Source organism: Dromiciops gliroides, chromosome 1, assembly GCF_019393635.1.
Source record: "Dromiciops gliroides isolate mDroGli1 chromosome 1, mDroGli1.pri, whole genome shotgun sequence".
Lineage (NCBI taxonomy): Eukaryota > Metazoa > Chordata > Mammalia > Microbiotheria > Microbiotheriidae > Dromiciops > Dromiciops gliroides.
In genome coordinates, this window is record NC_057861.1 from 650,044,536 (window position 1) to 650,071,474 (window position 26,939).

Genomic DNA, 26,939 nt, shown 5'->3' on the forward strand with positions numbered 1-26,939 from the left:
CTCCCAAATCCCATCTCCCAAGTTTTGTTCATTAGAGTACCCCTGTTGAAGCCAAGAAATAAAGCTATCATGAGTAAAGTAAACATTATTTCACACATTACCAAGAATAGGTTTTTAATCAGCATAATATAACAACTAAATCTTTCAGTTAACATATTTATTCAGGAGATATAACCTAACCAGGCCTAGTTACAAAAGGACTACACTTGGAATTAGAACAACCTGAGTTCATTTAAGTTCTGCCTTGGACACATACTGAACTCAATATATTTTCCCCAAATTCTCCCTTCTTTCTAATTTCCATATTACTTTTGAGGGTACCACCAGCCCATCAACTACCCAGACTCACAAACTAGCTGTCATCCTTGACTCTTCCACTCTTTCTAACCCCCAATATCCTATCTGTTGTTAAGACCTGTCAATTTTACTTGGTAGCATCTCTCACATACACTCCCTTCTCTCCTCTGACACTGTCACCACTCTAGTGCAGGCCCTCATTACTCCACAACTGGACTATTGCAATAGCCTGTGGACCCATCTGCTTGTTTCAAGTCTCCACTCCACTCTTAGCTAGCAAAGTGATTTTCCTTTTTTTTTTCCAGAGTGATTTTCTTAAAGCATAAGTCTAATCATGTCTACTCTACTCAATAAACTCCAAAGGCTTGCTATTATCTTGGGGATCAAATATGAAATCTTCTATTTGGCATTGTGTTTCATAACCTAGCCTCCCGTCCTATTTCATTCTGCTTATACTTTACTACCCCCACATAATCTGTCATCCAGTGACACTAGCCTCCTTGTGGTTTCTTGAATAAGATTCTCCATATTGAGACTCTAAGCATTTTCACTTGTCCTCCATGCCTGGAAAATTCTTCCTCTTCATCCCCACTTCCTGGCTCCATTCAAATCCCAGCTAAAACCCCACCTTTTATTAGAACCTTGTGCCAATCCTCCTTAATCTTAATGCCTTCCTTCTGTACATAGTTGTGTTTGTATGTCCCCCCCCCTCTTATATTATGAACTCCTCAATGGAAGGGACTGTCTTTTGCTTTTTAGGTGGGGATACCTAGTGCTTAGAGTAGTGCCTGGAACATAGTAGGTAGGTGCATAATGAATGTTTATTTATTGATGACTCAATCTTTATTAGGACTATTTGTTTTTTATCTCTTATTGACTCTATAAAGACAGGTACTAGGTATTGTTTAAACTTAGGGGTTCCTCCAGTACCAAGCACAGTGCTCTACCAGGCCTATAATACTACATATATATATATATATGAGTGTGTGTGTGTACATACACACATGCACACACATACATACACGGAAAGAGACAGAGAGAGAGGAAGATGAATGAATAAAAGAATAACTACATCTTTGTGGCACATTGTTACATATTTAATGTGCTTTTCTATACAAAGTTGTGTCAGCTAAACCACTGGACATCATAGTATGTGTATGAGAAAACACCATCACATTTGAATCTGAAATAACACAAGGGAACCACCCTCCCTCCCTCCCTCCCTTCCTTCCTTTCCTTCCTTCTGAAATGAGGGCATTTTCTATTGTGAAGAAACCTAACAGGCATGATATCCAGATGCTAGAATATACACCCCAAGATCCCTACAAAGACTTTTCTCAACCAGAAACAATACTCACCTCCTTGGCTGACTCCAGTTACTACTGTAGGCTGCATTCTGAAGCTCACTCTCTTCTCCTTCTCCTTCCTCACGTTCTGGGAGTTCTGGAATTTCTCTGTGAAAGAGCAACGCACCGAGTACTTTAAAATACTTGTAAAAACACCCACAGTCTTCTTACCACTGCCGCATTTGTTTTGGTGTGAGCATAAAGCCTAGAGAACAACTGTTTGTTTTAGCACCATGAAGCTCCTACTCACTAAACTCCTCTGCTACATGACTGCAGTCAAAAGCAAGAGATGATGATAAAAAGAATTTGCCATTAGCTTGGTCAAAAGATACAGAATAAATCTCTAAAACCATAGTTCTTATTCTAGGTCTGAACATTTGTTCATTGGCTTTAAAATTTTTTTAATAACTGTATTTCAATAAATTCAGTTGCTTTTATTCTGTGTAAAATTTTTATTCTGAAAAAGGGTCCAGGGGGCAGCTAGGTGGCACAGTGGATAAAGCACTGGCCCTGGATTCAGGAGGACCAGAGTTCAAATCCGACCTCAGACATTTGATACTTACTAGCTATGTTTCCCTGGGCAAGTCACTTTAACCCTCACTGCCTCGCAAAAAAAAGGGTGTGTGTGTGTGGGGGGGGGTCCATAGCTTTCACTACAGCAAAGGCATTCATTATGCAACAAAAGTTAAAAACCCCTGGCTCTAAGAAGAAAAAAAATGTGGATCCTACAAAAATTTGTTTCTCTCCTACTGCAATAGGAAAATATCACCTGTGTTTTAAAGGAAAAATGATTTAATTCCTTCATTTATTTGGCAAATATTTACTTATGGCTTACTTAGAAAAAAGCACAGTACTTGGTACTCTGGGAGGTAGGTACAGAAAAATATGCAAAGCATGCTTCCTGTCTTCGAGGAGCTTACCATCTTTAAATGAATAGTTTTAAGCTAATCTTACCCATGGGTTGGTTTGATCAACAAAAGCTTTTTTGGGGGGAAAAACCCAAGAGATTTAAAAGCAAGTGTTTTTCCTTTAACTATAAGAGAAAAAAAAAAAGACGCTTATGGCACAGCTGTGGCCCATCTGGAATTACCAGACACATGCTACACTTCCTTACATAGGAAATTTATTAGAAGACAGGCTGTGTTTGGATTTCCCCCCTTTCTATATCTGCTGCAATTGTGCTTTTACCAAATGCTGACTATATAACAAAACATATCTGGATCTCTGATCGGCAGCAAGTAGAATAGATATCAGCAAGGGAACACTTTTTTTTTTTCCTAAAGAGAAAACATAGCCTATGTAATTTTAAAATTACACTTAAAGCCTACTGAAATGCAGTATGCCAGAGGATTGTTTACAGTAGCTGGAAATCTGCTGAAAAAAACAGTACAGACTCAAACTGGACCCATTTCTGTAGGTGCACTGAGCTTTCCCATACTCTGATGCTCAACTGGGACAATGCAGAGAAGCTGCAGCAATAAGATGCTCTCATGGAAATAACACTGGACTGAATATCAGAAAATTCAGCTCTACCATACAGTACTGGTCAATTAGGCAAGTCACTTAGAGTCTCTTCATCTATAAAAAGAACAGGTCAGACAGGAGTTATTAATTTGGGGTCTGTATTAAATGATATATATTTTGATAACTATATTTCCACATGAGAGGATTCCTTTATAAGCCTCTCTATTTTACTCAAGGCATTTAAAGATTTCTCCAGACTACCTATGAGGTCTATAACACAAAAAAGTTAAAAATAATCTCTGGTCTGTGTGGTTTTAAGTACCTCTCAAACTCTTTTATTCTTTGAGTCTATAAAGGGACATAATCAGAATCAATCATTTAAATAACTAGTTATACTCAAATAGTACACAACTATATCTTAAGATTTTTATAAAGAAAACAAAAGTAGCCAGTGCTATGAAATATAGAAGAAAAAAAAAGTTTTACAAAAGCAAAAAGTTGCCTAAACTATTCTGGAATGTTAATCTTTCAAATAGTATGTATTTGGGTTTTCTTTTTGTTTAACAGAGAGTACTGCAAAGTTTCAGTGTAATAATTTATTTCCAGATTTGGAATTTGGGAAATAGTTGTAGAAGTGTTTTTGATTCTTTTAGATGTCTCATAACATGAAATTTTTTTGTATGCTAAAGTATAAAGAAAATTTAAACAAGATTATTTTCAATTTGAAAATTCTGCATAGTTCAAATTGATCTGTTAAAGTTGGTATTTTTCTAAAAATATTATTTAATAAAAAGAATTATTCCCAGACATAAAAAAAGAAATAGTATATTAAATAGGAGCCTCATCAAGCATTCTATTTTACTAGGAGATGATTATGTTATGGAACAATACATTATCTTTTTATTTCTGGCATTCTTTGGATTCATACTATATTTTCCATGTTTTTCTATGTTTGCTAGAATAAACATTTTTCTAAATATTGAGATCCTTGAAAAGAATGATCCTAATGCTGCTTGGAGGCCTCTAGTCAATAAGATTGTGCAAGTTTTATTGTTCAGTTGTTTCCAACTCTTCATGGCTCTGTTTAGGATTTTCTTGGCAAAGATACTGGAGTGGTTTGCCATTTCCTTCTCTAGCTCATTTTACCGATGAAGAAACAGAGGCAAATAAGATTAAGTGACTTGCCCAGGGCCACAAGAGCTTGTCAGTGTCAGAAGCTGTATTTGAATTCAGGTAGATAAGTCTTCCGGACTCCAGGCCTAGTATTTTTTTCACTGTGCTGCCTAGCTGCCCATCCAAAAGTTTCCAGAGCTTGAATAACCTTTGAGACTACAGAAGCAAATTTTAGAATAGCTGTTCACATTTGGGAAATATGAAGGAGCTCATGCTTTTTCTGTCCCTTAGACATAGCTGAGCTCCAGAACTTGAATGCTAGCTGAGAACAGCTCAGCACAGATATGAGCGGAAATCAACATGTTCTATCCCTCCCTGCCTCTTCTTTCCAGTCCATGATTCCTCCTCACAATCCTATTTTTGCTATTTTATAAACAAAAAGTTGAGCTCAACCATAGTCTTTCAGTTTTAACAGACTCTTTTTGGTGCATTTACTAGAAGGAGTATTTCAGTTACCTGGCAGTATAAGATGAAAACATATCGAGTGACATTGCTTCCTCAGATTGGTGTCCTAAATTTACTCTGTACTCTTCCAAAAGTTCTGCAGGCACATAGGTAACCCTAGAGAATAAGAGATTACATTAAAGTAAAGAGATATATCAAAAATTAGCAGAATGGTGAGGGAAAAATAAGAAAACCCCCCAAAAGGGCAAAAGTACAATGTTACTCTTTATTAGTCATGTTCTTAGAAAAGTTAGCCATCCTTCTGAGCACATTATGCTAAAAAAGTGAAATATACTAAAACAAACCAAATTAGGAAGTTAAACAAAGCCTCTGAAAACCTGTGTTACTTGTAATTGAACATTTTTTTTTAAAAGGCTGTTCCCTCATGTCTTAAGTGTGTCTTTCCTCATTCCTGCCTATTAGAAACTATTCCTTGATCTCTCCTAGTAAGTCTTTATTGAGTAATTTCGCCCTCCTCAAAATTACCTACTGCATTTTGTCTGGATCTTCTCTTGTTTATATGACATTCTACACTGTATGAGAGAGGGAGAGAGAGGGAGAGAGAGGGAGAGAGAGGGAGAGAGAGAGAGAGAGAGAGAGAGAGAGAGAGAGAGAGAGAGAGAGAGAGAGAGAGAAATGTAATTTATGTAATATAAATGTAGTGGATTATACTCCAGTTAGACTGCAAACTAATGGAAAGCACTTATCATTATTATTATTTCATCTTTGGTATCTCCAGTATGGAGCAGAACTGGTACATACAAGTACTTTAAAAAAAATGTGTGTTGAACAGAACTGAATTGGTAGCATGGGCACATGAAATAGCATCCCAGAAAAAGCTACTTACTGTCATGGCTTCCAAGAGGAGGCAATTGCCAACCTTATAAAATTTGGCTTGGGTTCTCATCATTCAATGCTAAATGATTTATCCAATAACCTCTTAGCTGACAAATATGATGGGCTTTTATCATTCCTTATATTTCTTAATATTTTGTCATCAGTTGACAAGGTTGACCACTCACTACTCCCAGTTTTCTCCTTATTTGTGATTTGATTTTACTGCTCTCTCTTAGTTTTCCTATCTGTCTGACTATACCTCAGTTTCCTTTCATGACTTACCATCCATATCATATAGTGGTTATACTCCAGTGCTCTTTCCTTGGCCTCCTTGTATTCTCGTTCAACACTCTATAATTTGGTAACCTCATCAGCTCCCAAGGATTTAATGATTATCTGTGCAAATGCCTCCCAGATCTATACAGACATCCCTAGACTTTCTCTTAAGCTATAGTCTTTCATCACCAACCATCCACTGAACACTTTTAGTTGGATATCCTATAGATATCTCAAATTCATCAATCCAAAGGAGCATTCATTTTCTTTTCTCCAAAATTCACTATTCTCCCAAACATCTTTATTTCTATCAATGGTGTCACCTAAATTTGTATCCACAGAATGCTCCCTGACCTCACTTTTCCTCATACCACATATCTAATCAGTCCCCAAATCTTACTGTTTTTACCTTTACGACATTTCTGCAGCATATCCCCTTCTCTCCATTGCTACATCCACCACCCTAGTTCAAGTCCTCAAAACTTCCCATCTGGACTATGTCCTCCTAATTTAGTCTTTCTGTCTCATCTTGCCCTTCTCTATCCATCTTCTACACAGACACCAAAGTGATTTTCCTAAAGTACAGGTCTGACCATTTTATTCCCTTTTCAAAAATTTTTGTTTATTTTATTTTCAATTTATGAAACAAAACAAGCATTTCCATTACAGAGTATAATTAAAAAGATGATTGCACATGAAACTGCAAATCTTTCTTAATAAATTCCAGTGATTCTCTATAAGATCAAATATCAACTTCTCTGTTTGACATTTAAAGCCATTCCCAATCGGCCCCAACCTCCATTTCTCTTTGTTTTTTTGTTTTGTTTTTTTGTTTTTTGCGGGGCAGTGGGGGTTAAGTGACTTGCCCAGGGTCACACAGCTAGTAAGTGTCAAGTGTCTGAGGCAGGATTTGAACTCAGGTACTCCTGAATCCAGGGCCAGTGCTCTATCCACTGCACCACCTAGCTGCCCCCCCAACCTCCATTTCTAGCCTTTATCACCTATTACTCTCCTTCATTGTACCTTAAGTTCTAGTTCAACTGTCCTTACTGTTTCAAATAGCCCTCTCCATTTCTTTTGCATAGCCTCTCTGACATACCTCAAATGTCCTTTCAATTTCATATAATCCTTAGAATAATTCAAGACTGGGGCAGCTAGGTGGCTCAGTGGATAAAGCACAGGCTCTAGATTCAGGAGGACCTGAGTTCAAATCCAACCTCAGACACTTGACATTTACTAGCTGTGTGACCCTGAGAAAGTCACTTAACCCTCATTGCCCCACCAAAAAAAAAAAAAAAAAAAAGAATAATTCAAGACTTTGCTCTAGCACCACTTTCTACCAAGAGGCCTTTCTTGATCTACCCAATTGCTAGTGTCTTCCTGGCCTAAAATAACATATCTAATTTGTATATAGCTATCTATACTTATGTCATATTTCTGATTGGATATAAGCTCCTTAAGGGCAGGGCTTACTTCACCTGTGTTTCTGTATCCCCAGCACTTAGCACAATGCATAGCACAGGGGAGATGCTTCATAAATGACTGTTGATTGGATGCCATTTAGGTAGCATTAGTACTTATCTTGTGTTGTAGGGACATAAACAATCAAATCTTTCCATTGAAAGTTCAAAGGAAACCATAATAGTTGTACTTGATTAATAATTGTTGAAATTTATAGAGGCTCCCAAATGATAATAAGGCTTATGATGATTTCTTAGTATTACAGATACGAAATGCCATGTAAAGCATCAAACTCCTCTGAACTTCTCCAGGTTCCAGGATACATTAAATTTAGCAGCTCACTGCACTGGCCTTGCCTATCCAGGGCTACTTTAACTACTTTTAGATATCAAAACTAGTCCCTTCAATTAGCAAGTACTATAAAGAACCCCATAAAAGCCCTCATCAAGTGGTGAGCCTCAAACTCTGAAACATGACATCAAATTGTTTAAATTTTATCAAACATATCTTTCTCCTTCACAAGCTTCCTCTAATGATATTTAGAAAAAGTTAACTTGCCATTTAAAATACAAGCATTCATTTGTTCATTCACTAAATGCTCCTAGAGTAACTACTGTACTGTGCTAGATATTGTCTCCAGTTGCTGTGTGGATTGCTCAGTATCCCACTGTGGGCAAAGTATTTGGCTTTTGCCCCATTAGGCTACTTAGTGCACCATACTTTGGTCTCCCCAGTTGGAACTTGAGCTACAGATCAATGAGTAATGGGGCAAGTTAAATATATTAAATGAGATCAAGTCTGTGTATTCATGTAACTAAAGTGTACTTATGGATCAACAACTGCATAATATAGAGATTATAAATAATGTGAAAAATACCTACAAAATCAACAGGAGAGTGATATTTACATGAAAATTCAGTATTTTCTGGCAGGACTGAGGATTATCTTTTTATGCTACATAAAATGAAAACCACATTAGTGACATTATTTATCAGTTGAAGAAGTTACACAGTTTTATGTGGGGGACTCTATTCCCTTTCACCCTTCAATGCCCATTACTAGGTCCTGTTAATTAGCATTCTATCTAAAAGCACTAATGTACTATGTAGGCATGCTCTTACACTAAGATACATCAACCCTATGGAACCACTTACTTTGAATATAATTTTGCTAGGTGACATACATTAGCCAATGAAGGAGGAAACAGAATTTATTAGATTTATCTTCAACCTGGAATTCAGGAGACCTAAAATTTCTGGACCCACATTTGATAACTGTTTAACCTTGGGCATGGCAATAAATTGTTTTATGGTGCTTTAAGAAGGTATGCCATATGTGAGACAAATTAACACAAGGAGAGAGCAGTATACTCATGAGGTCTGAATATGTAGCCCAACAAGTGTAAATATAAGGCCAGCGTATGTTAGTACCAAAGTATACTCAGGTTGATAAAATGCAAGGGACTAAGATGAATGGGGTTGTCATTATAGAGGTAGGGATTGAAGTAGGGAAGTAAAGGTACAATAGGGAAGAAAAGGGGGAATGCTGGATTATTTCTCTACCTCAACCTAACTTCTTATAGTTTTAGTCTTTTATGGAGGTTCAGGATCCCATACTTCAATGACCTGTCTGTGTGTACTTGGGCTGTGTTTTCTTTTGCTCTGCCTGACTAGCAAGGCCATTATAATATTAAACTCTACATTCATCTAATCTTCAAAATAGTAATGAAGAGATAGGCATTTGCCTTGTAAAGATGTTTTATGAAGCAATAAGGAAGCACTAGAACTCTTCAGAAGAAATATTAAAAATATGAATTGTAAGCCCCATGAAGGCAAAGTCTGTTTAGTTTACCACCATCTCCCCAAAAATCTTGCACACTATATTGCATATTCCCCACCCCATCAAACCCCTACCCTCTCGTCCAACCTTTGGTGGGGGAAAGAGGACAGGCGGTTCAGACAAGTGATTGCATAAGTTTTAGGAACTCCCAATAAGAAAATGTTAATTTGTAACTTAGGGTCTAAGAGATCTACCTAGGTCCTCAAGAGTTTAGGTGATTTACCCATAGCCACATGGCTAGTAGATCAGAGGCAGTCTCTACCCCTCATTCCATCATATTGCCTCTCATGGTTTTTGTGTTAAATAAACAAGTAAGTGAATAAGTGAATGCCAGGAGAGTTCTCGATGCTAAATATGGGGGAAAGGAATACTTTAACTAAAGGCCTAAAGAGTCTATATGACATAGGTGACAGTTCCAAAAATGTTGTCAATTATAGTAAAGAAATCGTCAAGAAAAAACTAGGAAAGTAATGAGGAAAGAATATGAGAACCCAACGGAGAGAAAACACCACCCACTCAAACATTTTCAATTTATATATGAGATGGTAAGGGTCCATACAAGTGTTGTATAAAGAACATTTGTTCTAGATCCTTTCCTCATTTTCCTCCTTTGACCAATAAAAGCTCTCTACAGATGCCTACCAGACGGAAACACAAGAGGAAAAAGATAGTTTCATAAGTAGTTATGCAAGTAAAGAGAGGAGAACCACCAACACCAACATCCCATAACATAAGGGTGCACTCAGTGCACCATACAGTCACACAAAACAACCTCTAAACCACCAGAGAAAACTGAAACTGTGTTATATACCACATATGAAACACACTGAAGACAACTTATTTGATGGCCAGTGTTAAAATATATATACACTTAAAAATAAACTAATCTTCAGTTATACACGAAGGGGCAGGGAAAAAAAAACAACGATACCACCACACCAGTAACAACATTAGTGCCGTAGAAAATGTGACATGGAGATTAATCCAGATACTGTGCTAGAACTCTTGGGCAGGATTAGCCTCTTAGAAACAAGCTTGAAAGCTCAACATTTAGAAAATACAGTTTTTCAAATGGCTAAGAATCATCAATCTGAAAATGCAGCAACCATTTTCCAGCTCTGCTGGAATTTATGCTTAAATTTGAATGAGTAAAAAAGCTGAAATGTATATGCTGAATCTATATCTGGATGCATCCCTGCTTTTGGATGTTATAAAAGCATGAAATGGTTTCACAGACAAATTGCAACATATAGCAATAATGAGCTTTTGAATCGCCAATACTCACACATAAAAGGGGGCCTGATCATCAGCAGGTGCTGGAGAAGATCTAGAATGTGAAGCATACGATGCAGCATCTTTTTACAATGGTGTTAACAAATGTCAGTGTCTTGTGCTGAATGTGAGATGCATACATATGTAGTTAAAAGTGTGTGCTCCTGTTCCTCCCCCCGTCTTTCTACCTCCCTCCCATCTACACCTCCCCCGGAAAGCATCTGCTCTTTACTGGTGTCTATAGCAGTGATTATTAACAAGCATGGAAAAATGTAACTGCAATCAATCTTTTATTCCTTGATCAGGAATTCATCCCACACTTTAGGTTAAGGCAGGTGAATTCTGATTCAGCTCAGTAATTATCTGGCAGATGTTACTAGCAGCTGCTGCTAAGCACAAAACCTTGGCTATTATTACAGAAATATAAGGGCTCCTGGCAAGGTGGAGTGAGAAGTGAAACAGAATGCATGCTGGTGATTCTACACATCTGGTTTTCCCCTGAAAATAATGAAACCTGGAACTTAAACTGGCTGTTCTTGAACTCTCAAGACTCAAATTCTATACACACATACACACATGCACACACACACACACGTACACACAGACACACACACACACATGGTTTGCCATGTATTGTGACTTTCAAGAATACCCAAGCATTTTCTCAATAAACATAGCATTTCCTAAAACCAATCAACTTTATATTTCATTTTGAGGAGTGCATTTTTTCTTTCAGATCTCCTCTAAACAAGTTATCCATAATCCAAAAAAAATATCCCACCCTCCTCCTCAAATTTTTTTCCTCCGTCATAGAAGAAAGCTAGTCTCAGCTCTCAACAGAGGTTGAAACCTTAAACCAAAGTTGAAAACTCAGTGGTCCAGAGGTAAGGCTTCTGCTGCTGTGTGGTAGAATACAAGGGATCTATGTTCCCTTTGGCAGGATCAAATGGGATCCAAAGGAAATCAGGCCCTGGCTTAATGCAAGGCATGAATGTCTCCTCTTCCCAACAATTGTGATAGCTGATTAAAGTGGTTGAATGTTGGCTTTTTAATTTTTTTTTTTTTTGCTTAGCATCCATTTTAGTGTGGGCTATAAATCTATATATCCTTCCTGCGGTATATTCTTCGCCCAGTGAGCGAAACTTTACAAGCCATCTGAAATAATACTTGGTGGTAATGTTTGTATGCTTTCTCCTGTAAGATGAACACATTTGTTCCTTATTTTGGCACTTACTTGCCAGACTCCTCCCTAGGTACTCCCAATTGTCAGAATAAAGCTATCTTTGACATGAAATTAACAAATTCTGGTGAGGAACTGAAGCAAGAGGCAACAGGGAAGACCAACAGTTTCAGTTGTGGAGAAGGGATGGAATTCACCTCAATGCTTTTAAATTGCCAGTAGGAGATGACTAAGGCATGTCTTATTCCAAATGATAGTCCCAATGGCCCTATTCACACAAAAGTTCATGAATACTGCAAAGTACTAGAACACTAAGGATAGCAGGTACTGAGCTCCAATTCAGGCACCTCAGGAAAAGGGAAAGTGATCTGTATTAGATCCAATGACAAAAAACTTAAAAGTCATAATACAGCAAAAGAAGAGAGTCTATCATAAAATTATCTATATATCATGCCACAAATAAATTATACAAATTAATATTTTCCAATAAGCAGCTTTTATCCCTTCAGGTCCCATTTATCAATTGAAGAAAAATAAGCGATAGCTTTAAAAACACTTGAAAAGATTATTTTTTTCATTAGTGCATATTTAGATAACATTTATAATTTCACTTGTACTTAAATTGTGGGTAAGATTATTAAAGTTACATGACCTGATTTTTAAATTAAGGATTAATTAATTCATGCAAATATTGAAAGACCATTAATAAAATTGGGGAAAGGGACTGGGTTGTATAATAATAATACCTCTTTTGTATATAACCAGCAAAGTCAACCAGAAAAAAATGTCATAAGATATATTTCTGCTTTTTATTGAAAGGAGAATGAAAACCAGATTGCAATTGTGGCTTTTCTTTATGAAAATTCAACATACTTTCTTTGTAGGAGAACCAGTAATATAAAATGCATGTCAGTAAAATAATGTGCAGTGCACAAAACCAGTTACACAAAGTAATCCTAACTCCAGTTCCAGATGAACATCATGCTTGGGTGCTTATGAACATCAGATCTGGCACTATTATATTCCCTGTACTGGAATGGAAAATGTTCTCAGTTTCTAGGATCACAGGATTCTCAGCTATAAGGATGAGGAATAACCAAGATCTAGAAAAAGGTGACTTGAAAGAGGTAGTAAGGAAAAGAAATGGGATTCATATTCAGATCCTTTGACTCCATGGCCCGTTGTTTATCACAACTAAACAAGGCTACCTTCAATGAAAGAAAACAAACTATTGCCCTTAGAAATTGTGACTCTAAAACAATAAGGCTGATTTTGTATGTGGCTTAATGAATCATGCTCAGTATTTAGAGATACATCCTTGACAGGTTTAGTGAAGCAAAAAATGTTAACATTTTGTCATCCCCTAAGAGCAGTTATTGTTTCGGAATACAGATCCAGAGCTAGAAAGTACATCCTCACTTATCTAATCTAACCCCTTTATTTTACAGAGAAGGAAAGTAAGGCATGGAAATTTTTTGTTTGCTTCATTCTGTTTAACATGACCTACCTTAGTCACACAGGAAATGGCATAGCCAATACATGATCAGGTCCCTGGACAAAGGTAGACTAGAGAACCTACATTGAGGGATAGGGAGATTCTTCCAGGCCTATTTTGGAGACTTTCTGGTCAAGCTGTTTAGCTCTGAAACTTCTTTCTGTATTCTACAAACCATGGGTGTCCTAATCCTCAGTCCAGTTTTTCCTCTTAGTGGGCCTCTCACTTCTGGAACTTCTGAGGACCAAGAGTGTCACCAACCCCTCCAAGGGCTTTCACAGTGACAGGCTTAGAGGCAAAAGGCTCATAAACAACATATCCCCAAGCTATAGCTAACATTAAAGGAAAAACAGCAGTAGCAAGAGAGAGCAATAATACAAGGAATGGGATAATTGACAAGGATTTTTTAATGTTTTTCTTTGTTACATGGGGTGATTAAGGAGAAATGACTGTAAAAATATGACAAGACATTTAATGTATACAACTTATTAAGTTGTTAATGTGCAATATTATATTGATTTGAAAGATCTATAATTCAAAGAAAATTGAAAAGTGCACATTTTAATCATTTTTAAATCTCATTTTTCAGGTCCTACCAGCCTTAGTGTTTTTAATTTTCTCAAAACTATTTTCCAACTATTACTTACTTTATGTCAGGTCCAATGAGAGAATGTCTCCTTAACATGGCTCTTGCCTGGGCGCTAGTTAGATTGGTGGTAGATTCTTCATTAATGGATAAGATACAATCCCCCACACCAATCCGGCCATCACGACTAATAGCTCCACCATGGATGATACTTCGAACGATCATTCCTAAGCCATCTTTGTTGGAACTTACCGTCATCCCTATGAAGAAACAGAAAGAAAGAATTTTGTTGTATACATAAGTTTTCAATATTTCTTAGTTAAATGGGGACTACAGATGACAGAACAAACTGGCTTTTGTTAGGTTATTTAAAGCCAATTGGGAGAAAAAAAAGTCACCCAACTACCAGGGGAAGGAATTAATTTAATTTTTTTGAAAATTAAATTACTTTTAAATTAATTTAATTCCAAATTAAATTTATTCTAATTTAATTTTAAGTGAAGTTTACTGAAGATAAAATGTTCAATATTCACAATTTAAAAAAACTAAATGGGTCTGTATCACAGAATGGATCAGTTAATGAAACATGCAGTCCTCTTACTATCAAATCAAGAAGATAACACTATTCAAACAACATCCCTTAGGTTGTTTTTCTGGCTATGCTGAGAAATTTTCACTGATCCAACTATACTATGACCAAAAGCAGTTATCCAAGTTCAGTTGCAGTGATAGCTCCTATAGCAAGCATTTCTAACTGGTTGACAAGAGTTCTCTCATAACTCAAATATCTGGTATTTACTTCTCTCTTTTTATTTTGAATCCTACCAGTGGAATACCACAAATTTCTCAAAGGCAAAGGCTGCTTCTGTTTTTGTCTTAGCATACCTCTCATCTAATACAGTGTTTTACATATAGAAGTTGCTTAATAAATGACTGAATTTGATCGAATTGAAATGTGCAACACAGAGCTAATTGAGCTTATAGATTCAATGATAACTCACATGCATGTAACCATTCAAGATTTACAACACACTTTCTCAAAATAACACAGATGCATCCATCAGTAATGTATTTCCATTTTACAAAAAAAAAAAAAAAGGAAAGGAAAGGAAAGAAAAGGGAAAAGAAAAGAAGAAACCAACACTTGAAAGGGTTACCGTGACTGGCCCAAGGTCATTCTACCAAAATTTGGGAGAACCAGACTTCAAACCTGAGTGTCCAGCACTCTTTCTCAACTCTAGTATATACAACTGCTCTCCTAACTAGATAAGAGATCCATGGCTAGAGCCATGCAAAAGGCCAAAGCCAGCTGACCTACATAGGTTTTGGACTAGAGATAGCAATAAATCAATGAACAATTTATTAAGCACTTGTTTTATACCAGGCATCCTGCTAAATTCTGGAGATACAATATAGCCCAAGACAGTCCCTTTGCTCACTGGGCTTATGATATAATGGGGAAGACAACATGCAAATAAGTGGGTACATGTAAGACACATACCAATTAGAAGGAAGGTAACCATATTGGGGAAGCCTCTATCAGCTGAGGGAAGCAGGAAAGGCCTCCTTGCTATAAACATTGTGGGATTTGGGGAGGGGGGACGGGGGATGTTTTGTTTTGATGAGTCTTGAAAGAAGCTAGGGATTCCATGTGGAGGAGAGGAGAGGGAGCACACTAGGCATGGTGCAGTGTAGTGACATTCCATGCAAGGAAGAGAAAGAGAGCCCAGTAAGTTGGATTCTAGAGTATGTGGTGGGGAGGAAAGATAGGAGGTTGGAAAGAACTTTGAAGGGAAAACAAAGGAATTTATATTTGATCCTACAGGTAACAAGGAGCCACTGGAGTTTACTGAGTAGGCTCAATGACATGGTCAGACCCATGCTTCAGGAAAATAGCTCTAACAGCTAGATGGAAGATGGACTGGAGATGGGGGGAGAGAGGCTGGAGGTTGGGACATTAATGATAAACCCAGCCAACTCAGACCCAGCATGTCTGAGTTATCCTAAGCAAGCATCTGGAATTCAGTTTCTATGACATTTTCAAACCCTGGCTCTAACTTAGCTGCTCACGAGGCTGTTGCGACACGGCAGCCCTACGCATGATGGTCAATCTTTGTTTTATCTAAGCCTTAATTCTCTTCCTCACTCCAGGCCATTCCACAGATGACTGCCAAAGTAATTTTTCTTAAAAACAGATCTGACCCTGTGACTCTTCCTAATTTTCCAACTCTAGTAACTCCCTATTGCCTCTCAGATAAATATTTAAACTCCTCTGTTGAGTTGTTAAAAATCCTACACTTTCTGGCTCCAGCATATCCTTCTAGCTTTAATAGATGTCACTCCCACTCTAACAATCTCTGATCCAGCCAAACTGGTCTCTCTATTCCTCACACATGATAGTCTACATCCCACCTCCATGCCTTTGTGCTGGCTATTCCCCATGCCCAGGATGTTCTCCCTTCTCATCTCTCCCTCCTCCCTTCCCTGGCTTCCTACAAGTCCTAGCTAAAATCCCACCTTCTCTGAGAAGCCTTTCCTAATCCACCTTAATTCTGGTACCTTCCATCTATTAACTATTTCCAATTTATCCTATAAATATCTTGTTTGTACATAGTTGTTTGCATGTTGCCTGCCCCATTAGAATGTGAGGGCTTTGAAACCAGGGACTGTCATTTGCTTTATTTGTATCATCAGTGCTTAGAAAAGTGCCTGGTACCTAGTAGGTGCTTAATAACAGATTTACTGACTAAATGGAAAAAAATCTCTTTCATTAACCCCTAATCCCTTCCATCTACCATCAGATTTTTTCAAAAGCATAGTCTGTACTAATTACCTGGACTTCTTCACCATTGAATCCTTCATAACTTGCCTTTCACTATTTCTCTGGATCTCCTCTGTTGAAGGTGACATCCATTCAATGACCTTTTCTCCCCATTCCTCCTGTGTAGGTACCCAGGCTCAAAATCTCTGTAAACTTTTGACCCCTATACAGTATATCTTTCTTTCTCTATTCTCACCAGCACAGAATAACCATTAAGTCACTAAGATCTGTTGATAATCTCTGGAATTTTTCTCAAACACAAATGTTCATTAATATTTAGGTTCTTATTATTTTTCTTAGACTATTGCAACACCTTTCTAACTAATCTCTAGATTACAGTCTCTATACCTTTCTTTCCCTTCTAAATCATAATGAATTTGACTGCTGGGAAATTTTAATTTCATGAAAACACTGCTCTCATTAAAAGTACTTTGCACATAGTAGGTATTTGATAAATAGCTGTTAAATTAATGAATGATTTCATTATCCTTCCTCAAAACATTTAATGACTGCTCAGTCAAATAAAATCTAAATTCTTTAGCTTGGCTTTTAGTGTCTTATACACAATAGCCCAATTTACCAATTGGCCTTATCTCACATTTCCCAAACAGACCTGACATTTTTCAGATTTTGTGCCTTTGTTCATGCCATTCTCTCTGACTAGAATTCCCTCTCTTTCTCCTATTCCCACCCCAACTTTGCCCTATGTTTATGGAAATAATACCTTTTCTTCAGAGATCAGCTAAAACTTCACCATGAAATATTCCTATACATAATAATAGTAACTAATATTTATATAGAGCTAACCATGTACTAGACACTATGCTAAGCTCTTTTTAAGTATTATCTCATTTGATCTTCAACAACCCTGGAAGGTAAGTGCTACTATTATCCTCATCTTTATAGATGATGAAACAGGCAGAGGTTAGTTAAGTGACTTGTGAGGGCCACCTAGCCAGTGTCTGAAATTAGATTTGAACTCAGATCTTTCTGATTCCAGGTTCAGCACTCCATCAACTGTGCCACCCAGCTGTTCTTAACCATCCACAAGTGATTTCCTTCATCTTATTCATCCATGCCACTCTCCCATAGTCTTGTATAGTGCCAGTAGAATAAATGAACAATGAACAGAAATAGATAAATTCAACAAAATTACTGCCATCAACAAACACAGGGTCAGCACAAACTTTTTCTAAAATTATTTAGCTTAAAATACTAATGAACCTTTTTTTTACAATTTAGAACTGTGATTTCAGAATTGAGGGGGAACCCTTGATGTGAAAATTCACTCCACTGATGCAGATTTGATGCAGATGAGCAACTTGTCTGAAATTTACAGTCTTGGACAATGACACAGGGCAATGGCAAATTAGAGGCTTTGCCACATTATCACATAGCTACCATGTATCAAGAATAGGTCTCAAACCCAGGTCTTTCTGTCTCTAGGGCTGGCTCATTATAATCCTATCTATTGTTCATTTCAAATGAGAGTTGGAAAGTAAAAAGGGGTGGGGGAGAGAATAAACAAATAGCCAAACAAGATATAGGAATATCTTGAAACATTGTTTCCTAATTGAAGCAATTTCTCTATAGTGAAAGAATTTAAATAGGATATATATCAAACATGTACATTTCTTTGACCATTTTACTTGCAATAATTTTGTAACTATTTGCTTTTCAGAAAAGCATGATTTTTTTTACAAAAGAAACCAATTATATCAAAATACAGTTATAAAAATATATTTTTTTAAAGTTCATAAGGGGCAGCTAGATGGAGCAGTGGATAGAGCACCGGCCCTGGATTCAGGAGTACCTGGGTTCAAATCCGGCCTCAGACACTAGATACTTACTAGCTGTGTGACCCTGGGCAAGTCACTTAACCCCCATTGCCTCACTAAAAAAAAAAAAAAAAAAAAGTTCATGAGACTCAGGTTTAGAGGTCCTGGGATAGATTATCTCTAAAGTATCTGCCAGCTTTGACATCCTATGTTCTCCCTTCCAGCTCAGTCATACTAACATTCTCTGTCCTAAGGCCCCTTTCAGCTGTAATACTATACATATTCTAAGTTCATATAACCCATAACTCTGAATTTGTAGGAATCATATTCAATCAGGGATGGGCTAAGAAGTATCACTCTAAAACTTCTCTTATTGAATCATACTTTTACCCAGGATCTTCCCTGGGAAGAGATGTCTAATTCTCTATAGAAAAGATAAAAAGGTCCTTAGTTACAATGCAAGCATTTAGGCTAACACAATATCAAAGAAAGGACAGTTTTTATCTAATGCAAGATACGTCACAAAACAGAAAAGACTCATACAAAGCCTGTGAGAAGGAGTCAACTGGGGTCATTAGAGAGTTGACTCTTTTTTTCTCTGGAATGTACATTCTGCATAATTCACAGAACTAATGGAGATCAAGGCCTGGGTTTGTTTCTCCATGTAATGACTCTATACCATGCTACTCATCAGCTCCATTTCCTGCTTGGTTTGTGAACTTCCTCTCCTTGGTCTCTAAACATGGCATTGTCTGGGAACCCCTCCTCTTCTCTTCAGGAGAGTTGATCTGGAATTTCAGGTACAGTCCAGGAAACCTTCCTTTTAGATTCTCCAGGTGTATCTAGGAGGCCTGGTCCTGAAATTTCTTCATTTGTCCAGAAACTCATTGCTATTCTACTGCTGCTGGCTCAAATTCCTTCAGCTCCTGGACTGACTGAGGAATTCCGCTATACTATCTGTTATTGTCTCCAGTCACTGCTGTCTCTGGGCCCCTGTGACTCCCTGGAAGGTCTCAGTGTCTTCAACATTTGCTTTCATATTAGAAAAGCATGATTTCTAATTAGTTTTTTTTCTAAATAACTGGGAAATGCTCTAAACGGAGCATGCCACTCAGGCTTTGTCTGTTATTATAAAGAGACTACTGTCATTCTCATGAGGTTCTAGTTAATCAAACTATTAAGGAGGACAAAGCCCTGGAAATATCACACACCTCTTAGAGAAGCAGTGTATAGAAATCACTACAACAGGATTCAGGAGACTTCACTTCCTGTTTTGGCTCTACCATTTATTAGCTGACTGACCTTCAGTTGAGTTCCTTAGCTTCTCTGGGCCTCAGTTTCCTCACTTGTAAAATGACAGAATACAGCCAGATGATCTTAGTGGTCCCTTCTTGAACATCCTACGAATGTTGTCTTTATTTGCAGCATGCATTTCCACAGTTCCGAATCACTTTTCTTCCTTCCTTCCTTCCCCTTCCTTCCCCTTCCTTCCCCTTCCTTCCCCTTCCTTCCCCTTCCTTTTCCTTCCTTTTCCTTCCTTTTCCTTCCTTCTCCTTCCTTCTCCTTCCTTCTCCTTCCTTCTCCTTCCTTCTCCTTCCTTCTCCTTCCTTCTCCTTCCTTCTCCTTCCTTCTCCTTCCTTCTCCTTCCTTCTCCTTCCTTCTCCTTCCTTCCTTCCTTTTTTCCTTCCTTCTCCTTCCTTCCTTTTCCTTCCTTCTCCTTCCTTCCTTCCTTCCTTCCTTCCTTCCTTCCTTCCTTCCTTCCTTCCTTCCTTCCTTCCTTCCTTCCTTCCTTCCTTCCTTCCTTCCTTCCTTCCTTCCTTCCTTCCATGAGGGTTAAGAGTCACACAACTAGTAAGTGTCAAGTGTTTCAGGCTGGATTGGAACTCGGGTCTTCCTGAATCCAAGGCTGGTTCTTTATCCACTGTGCCACCTAGCTGCCCCTCCAATCACTTTTCAATTCCCTGAAATTGTGCTTCCGACTCTACTACTCATCTGAAACTGTTTTCTCCAAGATGGAGAATGATCTCATAACTGGCTAAATCCAATGGCTCTTCCTCCCCCGTCACCCCGCTCCACCAGAGTCCTCATCATTTTTTACCTGTCTACAACTTTTGATACTGTTGACCATTCCCTTTTCTTGCACAATCTTTTCCTTTGGTTTCTGGGACACTACTTTATCTTGCTTTTCCTCCTACCTGTCTAATTACTCCTTCTTAGGCTCCAAGCTATCATCCTCTTTCCATACAATAATTACAGTCATCCCTCATGGTTCTGTCCTGAGCTGTCTTCTCCTTTCTCTGCACTCTTTTCTTTGGGGAGCTAATCAGTTCCCATGGTTTAAGTGATCATTTTCTTTGCAGATGACTTCAAAGCCTATACCCAGGCCCTAATCTCTCTCCTGAACTTCATTCCTATATAACCAACTGATTGCTGGAATTCTCCACTTGGATGTCTTCAAAGCACCTCAAACATAATTCCAAAGAATAACTCAATGTATTTTCCCCAAACCCATTCCATTTTTGAACTTTCTCATTTCTATTCATAGCAACCCCATCTTTCCAGTCACCCAGGTTGTCAGTCTTAAGACCAAAATGACTTTAGCCATTCTCCCTCCAATCTTCATCTGGTTTCTAGTCTTACTGATCCTGCTTCTACATCAATCATATACAACTCCTTTTCACTACACAGAAAACCTCAATCCTACTTCAGGTCCCTATTTCTCACCTGTACTCTAACGCCTCTCCTAATTGGTTTTCCTGATATTATTCTCTTTCCTTTCCAATCCATCTTTCACAGAGATGCCAAAAGGATATTCCTAAATCATGGAACAGACCATGTTACTCTCCATTCTATTTTTTTTGGGGGGAGGGGTGTTCAGGGCAATGAGGGTTAAGTGACTTGCCCAAGGTCACACAGTTAAGTAAGCATCAAGTGTCTGAGGCTGGATTTGAACCCAGGTCCTCCTGAATTCAGGGCCAGTGCTTTATCCACTGCACCACCTAGCTGTCCCCCATATTACTCTCCAAATCCCAAGGCCTGCACCAATTGCACCTCAAAAATCACCAACAGATCCCTATTCTAATACACAGTCCTCAGCCTAGCATATGAAGCATTCTACAATATGACTCCCACTTACCTTTCCAGTATTACTTCATATCATTCCCTGTAAGGAATCCTCCATTGTAGTCAAATTGCTACCTGTTCCCCACAGATAACATTCTATATCCTGCCTGTACCAGGGGTTCTCCACCTCCAGCCCTTTCTCTTCACCTATGCCTCATTGAATACCTAGCTTCCTTCAGAGTACAGTTCACCTTTGGTATAAAGCCATTTCTTTCATCTTCCCAGTTATCAGCCCTGTCTTCATCTTCATCCTTTTTTATTTATTTGTATATGTGCATGTTGTACCTGCCATCCAAATGTAAGACCACTGAGGGCAGATACTATTTAGTTTTATCCTTACATCTGTAGCAGCTAGCACAAAGTATCATATATAGTAGGTACTTAATAAATATTTGTTGAATTACTGAATTTTGATTGAATTTAATAAACTAATGGCTAACATAACAGAAAAAATGAAAATGAAAATTTCAAGTGGTGGGCACCTCAAAAACAAACTATAGTTTAGTCATGGATGAATAAGGAGTGAAAAGAGTTTATTCTTAGCAGGAAAAATAAAACATCACCTTTTTCTTTGATATTTAACAATAAAACTACTGATGTTTCAAAGGCTTCCCCTACATTAAGAAAAGCAATGACATTTTTACCTTTTACTGTTTTCCAAGTGCTTAATCATCTTGGTATAGATTATTTAATCAAAAGTGAAAGCTAACAATGTCATGGTTTGGGTTTAAAGTGCTACTTCAAGTCACAGTTGATGACATTAAAAGGAACACAATGCCAAATCTAAAATGAATTTGTTGGCACAGCTGCGGCTTTCAACAGTATTAAACCTTACCTGATTTAGCTTTTACTTAAAATTAAAAGCAGCTAAGCTCTGTGTGCAAAGTTGTGGTCATATTAGTGAAACAGTCTCAAAATTGAAAGAGTTCTAATGAAAAAAGGAAAAATATATTAAAACACAAAACAAAATGACTTGTTGCTGCTGGAGGCTAACACTCCTGAAGTGGGCATGACCAAAGGTGATTGATGAAGGCCCTAGCAGAGAGTCAGGCAAACAGTAGATAGCTCAGTTAGAACTCATTCATCTTGTCACTGCCAGATTATCTGCTCCATGTGGTGTGCCCCTTTTCCCAATCTTCAGATTGCTTCCCTCCTGCCCCATCACAATAAAGCAAATACTACTGCCACAAGAAAATCCCTGGTAAATACACACAGAAGAACCACTGCATGTCTTCTCAAGTCAAGAGGTATTGCAAGTCAACAAGGAGAACTTGAAAAGGAAAAAAAGAATACAAGTAAGGGAAGGGCCATCACCATGATATCAACTTTTCTTTCAATGTCACTGCCCCTTTTAATGCTGATAATTTAGACGATTTCAATGATTTCTCACCACCAAAGCCCCTCCCTCCCCTTAAATGGGCTGTATGTGCTGCCCACCCTAAATAGGCATAGATACACAAGTATCTCTTCCTGAAGCATGACTTCACTTTCAGGACACCAAAGATGTTTCTACTCTCTTGTGATGATTGTAACTTCCAAGTGAAGTCTTTACATTTACTATGCATAAAATGAAAATTAAATAAGGTGACATTCAAGTTCTTATGAATGGGACTTTATGTTTTAGGAGACCCATGAAGGCCAATGCTCTGATCCAGGCATTAAGATGAATATAATTGTTAATTGTGGTTCTGTTGTAAAAAAAATTATTATTTTTATTCATTAGCATAAATGAGATGCTATGCTTTAAATTCAGGTCTGAATATAACAAAGTAGGGACTGAGTAGGTCTCTTATGACATACAGAAAGCCTTCTTTGAGATGGCAAAAGGAGAGAAATGCCAAATGCTGGAGGGGCTTCAGAAAAATAGGCACACTGCTGGCAGAGCTGTGAATTGGTCCAATCTTTCTGGAGAGCAATTGAGAACAGTGTTCCACAAGTTACTAATGTATGTACATCTGGTCCTGCTATAACACTAATAAGGGAAAAGGAACTATAATTGATATACACACATATAGATAAAATATGTGTAGGTAGGTATTTGTTTATAGCAGCTATCTTCATAAAAACCAAAAATTAGGACCTAAGGGGCTGCCCTCCTATTGGGAAATGCCTAAACAAATTGTTGTAATAAAAGATTATTATTCCATTTTTTAAATGACTGAATAGAAAATTTCAGAGGAAACTGGGAAAATCTTTATGAACTGCTTCAGAGAGAAATGAGCAGAACTAGAACAAGATATATGATGACAACATAATAGAAAAAAAAATTTTGAAAAACTTTAGGGTGTTAACAAATACAATAACAAATCATGATTCCAAGGGACAGAATATAAAACATGTCACCCATTGCCTACCAAAGAGGTGATGAATTTAAAATGCATAATAAGAATGAGATATACATTTCTGGACATATATTTATAATGAGTTTTCTCTTTTTTTTTGGTTGTTCAATTGGGAGATGGTATTTGTAGTGGGGAGAGATAATTTAAAAAATGAAACAAAAATACATTTTTAAAAGAAGAAATGCCCTCTTTGCACTATGAAAGGATGCTTCATAGATATATGACGTAAGAAATTGAAACATCATCATTTGCTAATAGAAATGAATACTATTTATGAAAGCTAAATAGTTTATTTAAATTGCCTAATTTGGATTATCTAATACAGAGGATCTAGAAATCCAGGATTCATTGGTTTTTTTAAACAATTTGATAACTGTATTTAAATATATTTTGTTTCCTTTGTAATTCTGTGTATTTTATTTTTATTAATTTACATTAATCTGAGAAGAGGTCCATAATGTAAGAGAATCAATTATTTTGTAAATTATAATTACATGGAAAACACTGGCTTGCATTTAGTTTTTAGTGATGAACTACGTCCTTAACATTCCTAAAATAAAATCTGAAACTTTTAGGGAAATATTTTCTTTAAAAATGACCACTTTTATCCAAAAGATGTTTAGAAGCTTAAATTCAAATGTTTATAGATCTAGATCTTGAAGAGGCCTTAAAAGGTCATTTATACTAACTCCCTCATTTTTACAGATGAGAAAAATAAGTCACAGAAAGTTGAAATAATTTGTTTACGCTCACACAAGAAGTAAATGGCAAAGCTAGGGTTTGAACACCCAGGTCCTCTGACTCCAAGTCCAGCGTGTTTTCCACTATACCTTGCTACCTCTGTGTATTTGAAAATGAAGTTGTTAATTCCTATTAGAAAGCATTTTATAATGGGAAGTATAAGGTTGTACCTTGTTACAAAAAAGTTTAGTTTTAGAATGGTTCAGAGGCCCAAGTATTCTGGGCTCTTCCCTTTCATCAATTCAAATAGGTAAATGTTGCTGAGGGAAAATTTTGCATTATGTTTGAGTTATTTAAACAATGCCCTTCCCAAATACTTGACATATTTAAAGTACTTACCTATAAATTCATTCATTTGACAAGCAATAATTAAGCACCTACTTTTGCCCAGCACAGTGCTATGACACAGGCACTATTAAAACATTTATTCAATAAAGTGCTTTATGAAGACAAGAGCCAATGATTTGGTGGTTTCCAAGAAAAGATACTCAGTAAATGTTCCTTGAATTAAATTGCTTACTTTCCCTTGTGCAATCCCCATACTGCAAAGGAGGATAACCCTCCCCCTGGTCCCAGTTTTGGGGTATAATCATTGATTCAGCAGCCTGCAAAATTTTACACAAGTACACAAAATGCCACAGAGTTGGCATTCCCATACCCTACACACCCTCTACCATGTATTCCACATCCTCCACAGGTTACAATGTGGGAACAAGAACACAGAAATAAGCTTGATTCCCACAAAGATAAGACTGAGGTACACATGAATTCACAGGGTTACTTGAGTCTGGGTTGGATTTTATAAGAGGAAAATAAATAAAGGCTGGATTCTTTTAGCCACAAATATTGTGCTTAGAGATATTTTGATGCAATGAACTTAATGCAACAGATTTTCACAACACATTTTAAGGAAAAATTCCATGGCAACTTAATTTTCTCAGTATAGGTCATTGTCTCTTATTTCACAATTAAATGTACAAAGTTTCATTTAATATAAATTAGGGAACATAGGTGAGAGATACTATGTTTTATTTCCTCTGATAAAATATGTGGTCCCTGAACATGTTTAATAAATGGTTGACTAAATTCTTAGGCTTCTAGATCTCTTTTGAACATCTAAGGACTTTAACACCAACTATTTCTTTTCTTCCTTTTTTTAGTTTTAATTTTAAGTTTTTTGTTTTTGCAGGGCAATGAGGGTTAAGTGACTTGCCCAAGGTCACACAGCTAGTTAGTGTCAAGTGTCTGAGGTTGGGTTTGAACTCAGGTCCTCCTGAATCCAGGGCTAGTGCTTTATCCACTGCGCCACCTAGCTGCCCCCTACACCAGCTATTTCTAATACACACTATTCTCTACCCATGACTTATCCTCTAGGCAATAGGCATAACTCCCTATTGCCTACTGAATAAATCTAACTTCTTAATCAAACATTTGAAGCTTTCTACCAATTAGCCATCACTATTTACCAACCTTCTTTCTCAGCACTTTTTTATGAAAAATTTCTACTCCAAGAAAAGTTTCATTTCATACTGTTCAAATCAATAAATATTAAGTACTGACTATCTGAAAGAAGCTTGGGTATAAAATTTAAAACAACAGCAACAATAATTCTTTACCCCAAAGAACTTGTTGGGGGTATAAAATAATAATAATTCCTTCCCCTAAAGAAGTTGTTCATAAGGGAACAAAACATATTCACAGATAAAAATATGCAGGGTACTTTGAAGAAGAGAAAGGTTACTAACAACTAAGATCAGGCTCTCTAGAGGACATGTCACTTTAGCTGAGCAAAAAACAACATTACAGAATTTTTAAGGTGGAGTTGAGGAGAAACCATCCAAGTTCATGAACTGTGGAAGTTCACTGAGGTGGAGAGTAGAATGTGAGTTCAGGGGAAAAAAAAAGCTAGTAACAAAGATACCTGTTGAGCTTGAACACAGAATGATGAATGACAGTTATATGAAATAAATCTGATAGTATTGGTGAGGAGACATTTTTGAGAGCCTTTAATGTAAGACTGGAAACACTGTATGTAATTCTAGAAGCAAGAAAGAACTGATGAGTAGAACAACATAGAACAATGCCTTAGGAAAATCATTTTTGCAGATGTTTGGACAATGGATTGAAAATTGAAGAGACTGAAAGAAGGGGACCAATTAGGAGGCTATGTAAATAGTCTAGCCAAGGGGTGATAAGAGCCTGAACTAGAATGCTGGTTCTGTGAACAAAGAGAAAACAGTGACACAAAAGGTACCTGTTGTCTAGACTAAGACATAGCTGGTTTAAGAGCCTGTTGAGTTACGAAAAGTTTGTATTTGCATTACCCATACCTAGCATAGTGCCTGGGGGCATATTAGTAGCTTAATAAATATCTCTGATTGATTGAACGATCCAATTGTCAATAGGTTCTTCTAATGTGATGTTTTCAGTTTTGCTTTAATTCATCTATGATCTAAATACAGAC

At 37.2% G+C, this 26,939-nt stretch overlaps 1 protein-coding gene across 9 annotated transcripts in view; it reads right to left on the reverse strand.

The window, feature by feature from the left end:
- The window catches only part of MPDZ (multiple PDZ domain crumbs cell polarity complex component), a 220,961-nt gene that overhangs the window by 62,402 nt on the left and 131,620 nt on the right, over nucleotides 1-26,939 (reverse strand). For 6 of the 9 annotated variants that reach the window (XM_043979448.1, XM_043979447.1, XM_043979446.1 and 3 more), the window contains exons 22-24: nucleotides 13,732-13,930; nucleotides 4,737-4,841; nucleotides 1,656-1,751 (exon numbers count right to left, since the gene is read on the reverse strand). In XM_043979448.1, the coding sequence (XP_043835383.1) occupies nucleotides 1,656-1,751; nucleotides 4,737-4,841; nucleotides 13,732-13,930 (400 nt within the window). Of the gene's footprint in view, nucleotides 1-1,655; nucleotides 1,752-4,736; nucleotides 4,842-10,422; nucleotides 10,465-13,731; nucleotides 13,931-26,939 lie in introns of all 9 variants that reach the window. The other 3 variants (XM_043979442.1, XM_043979441.1, XM_043979449.1) reach the window with 1 other exon arrangement.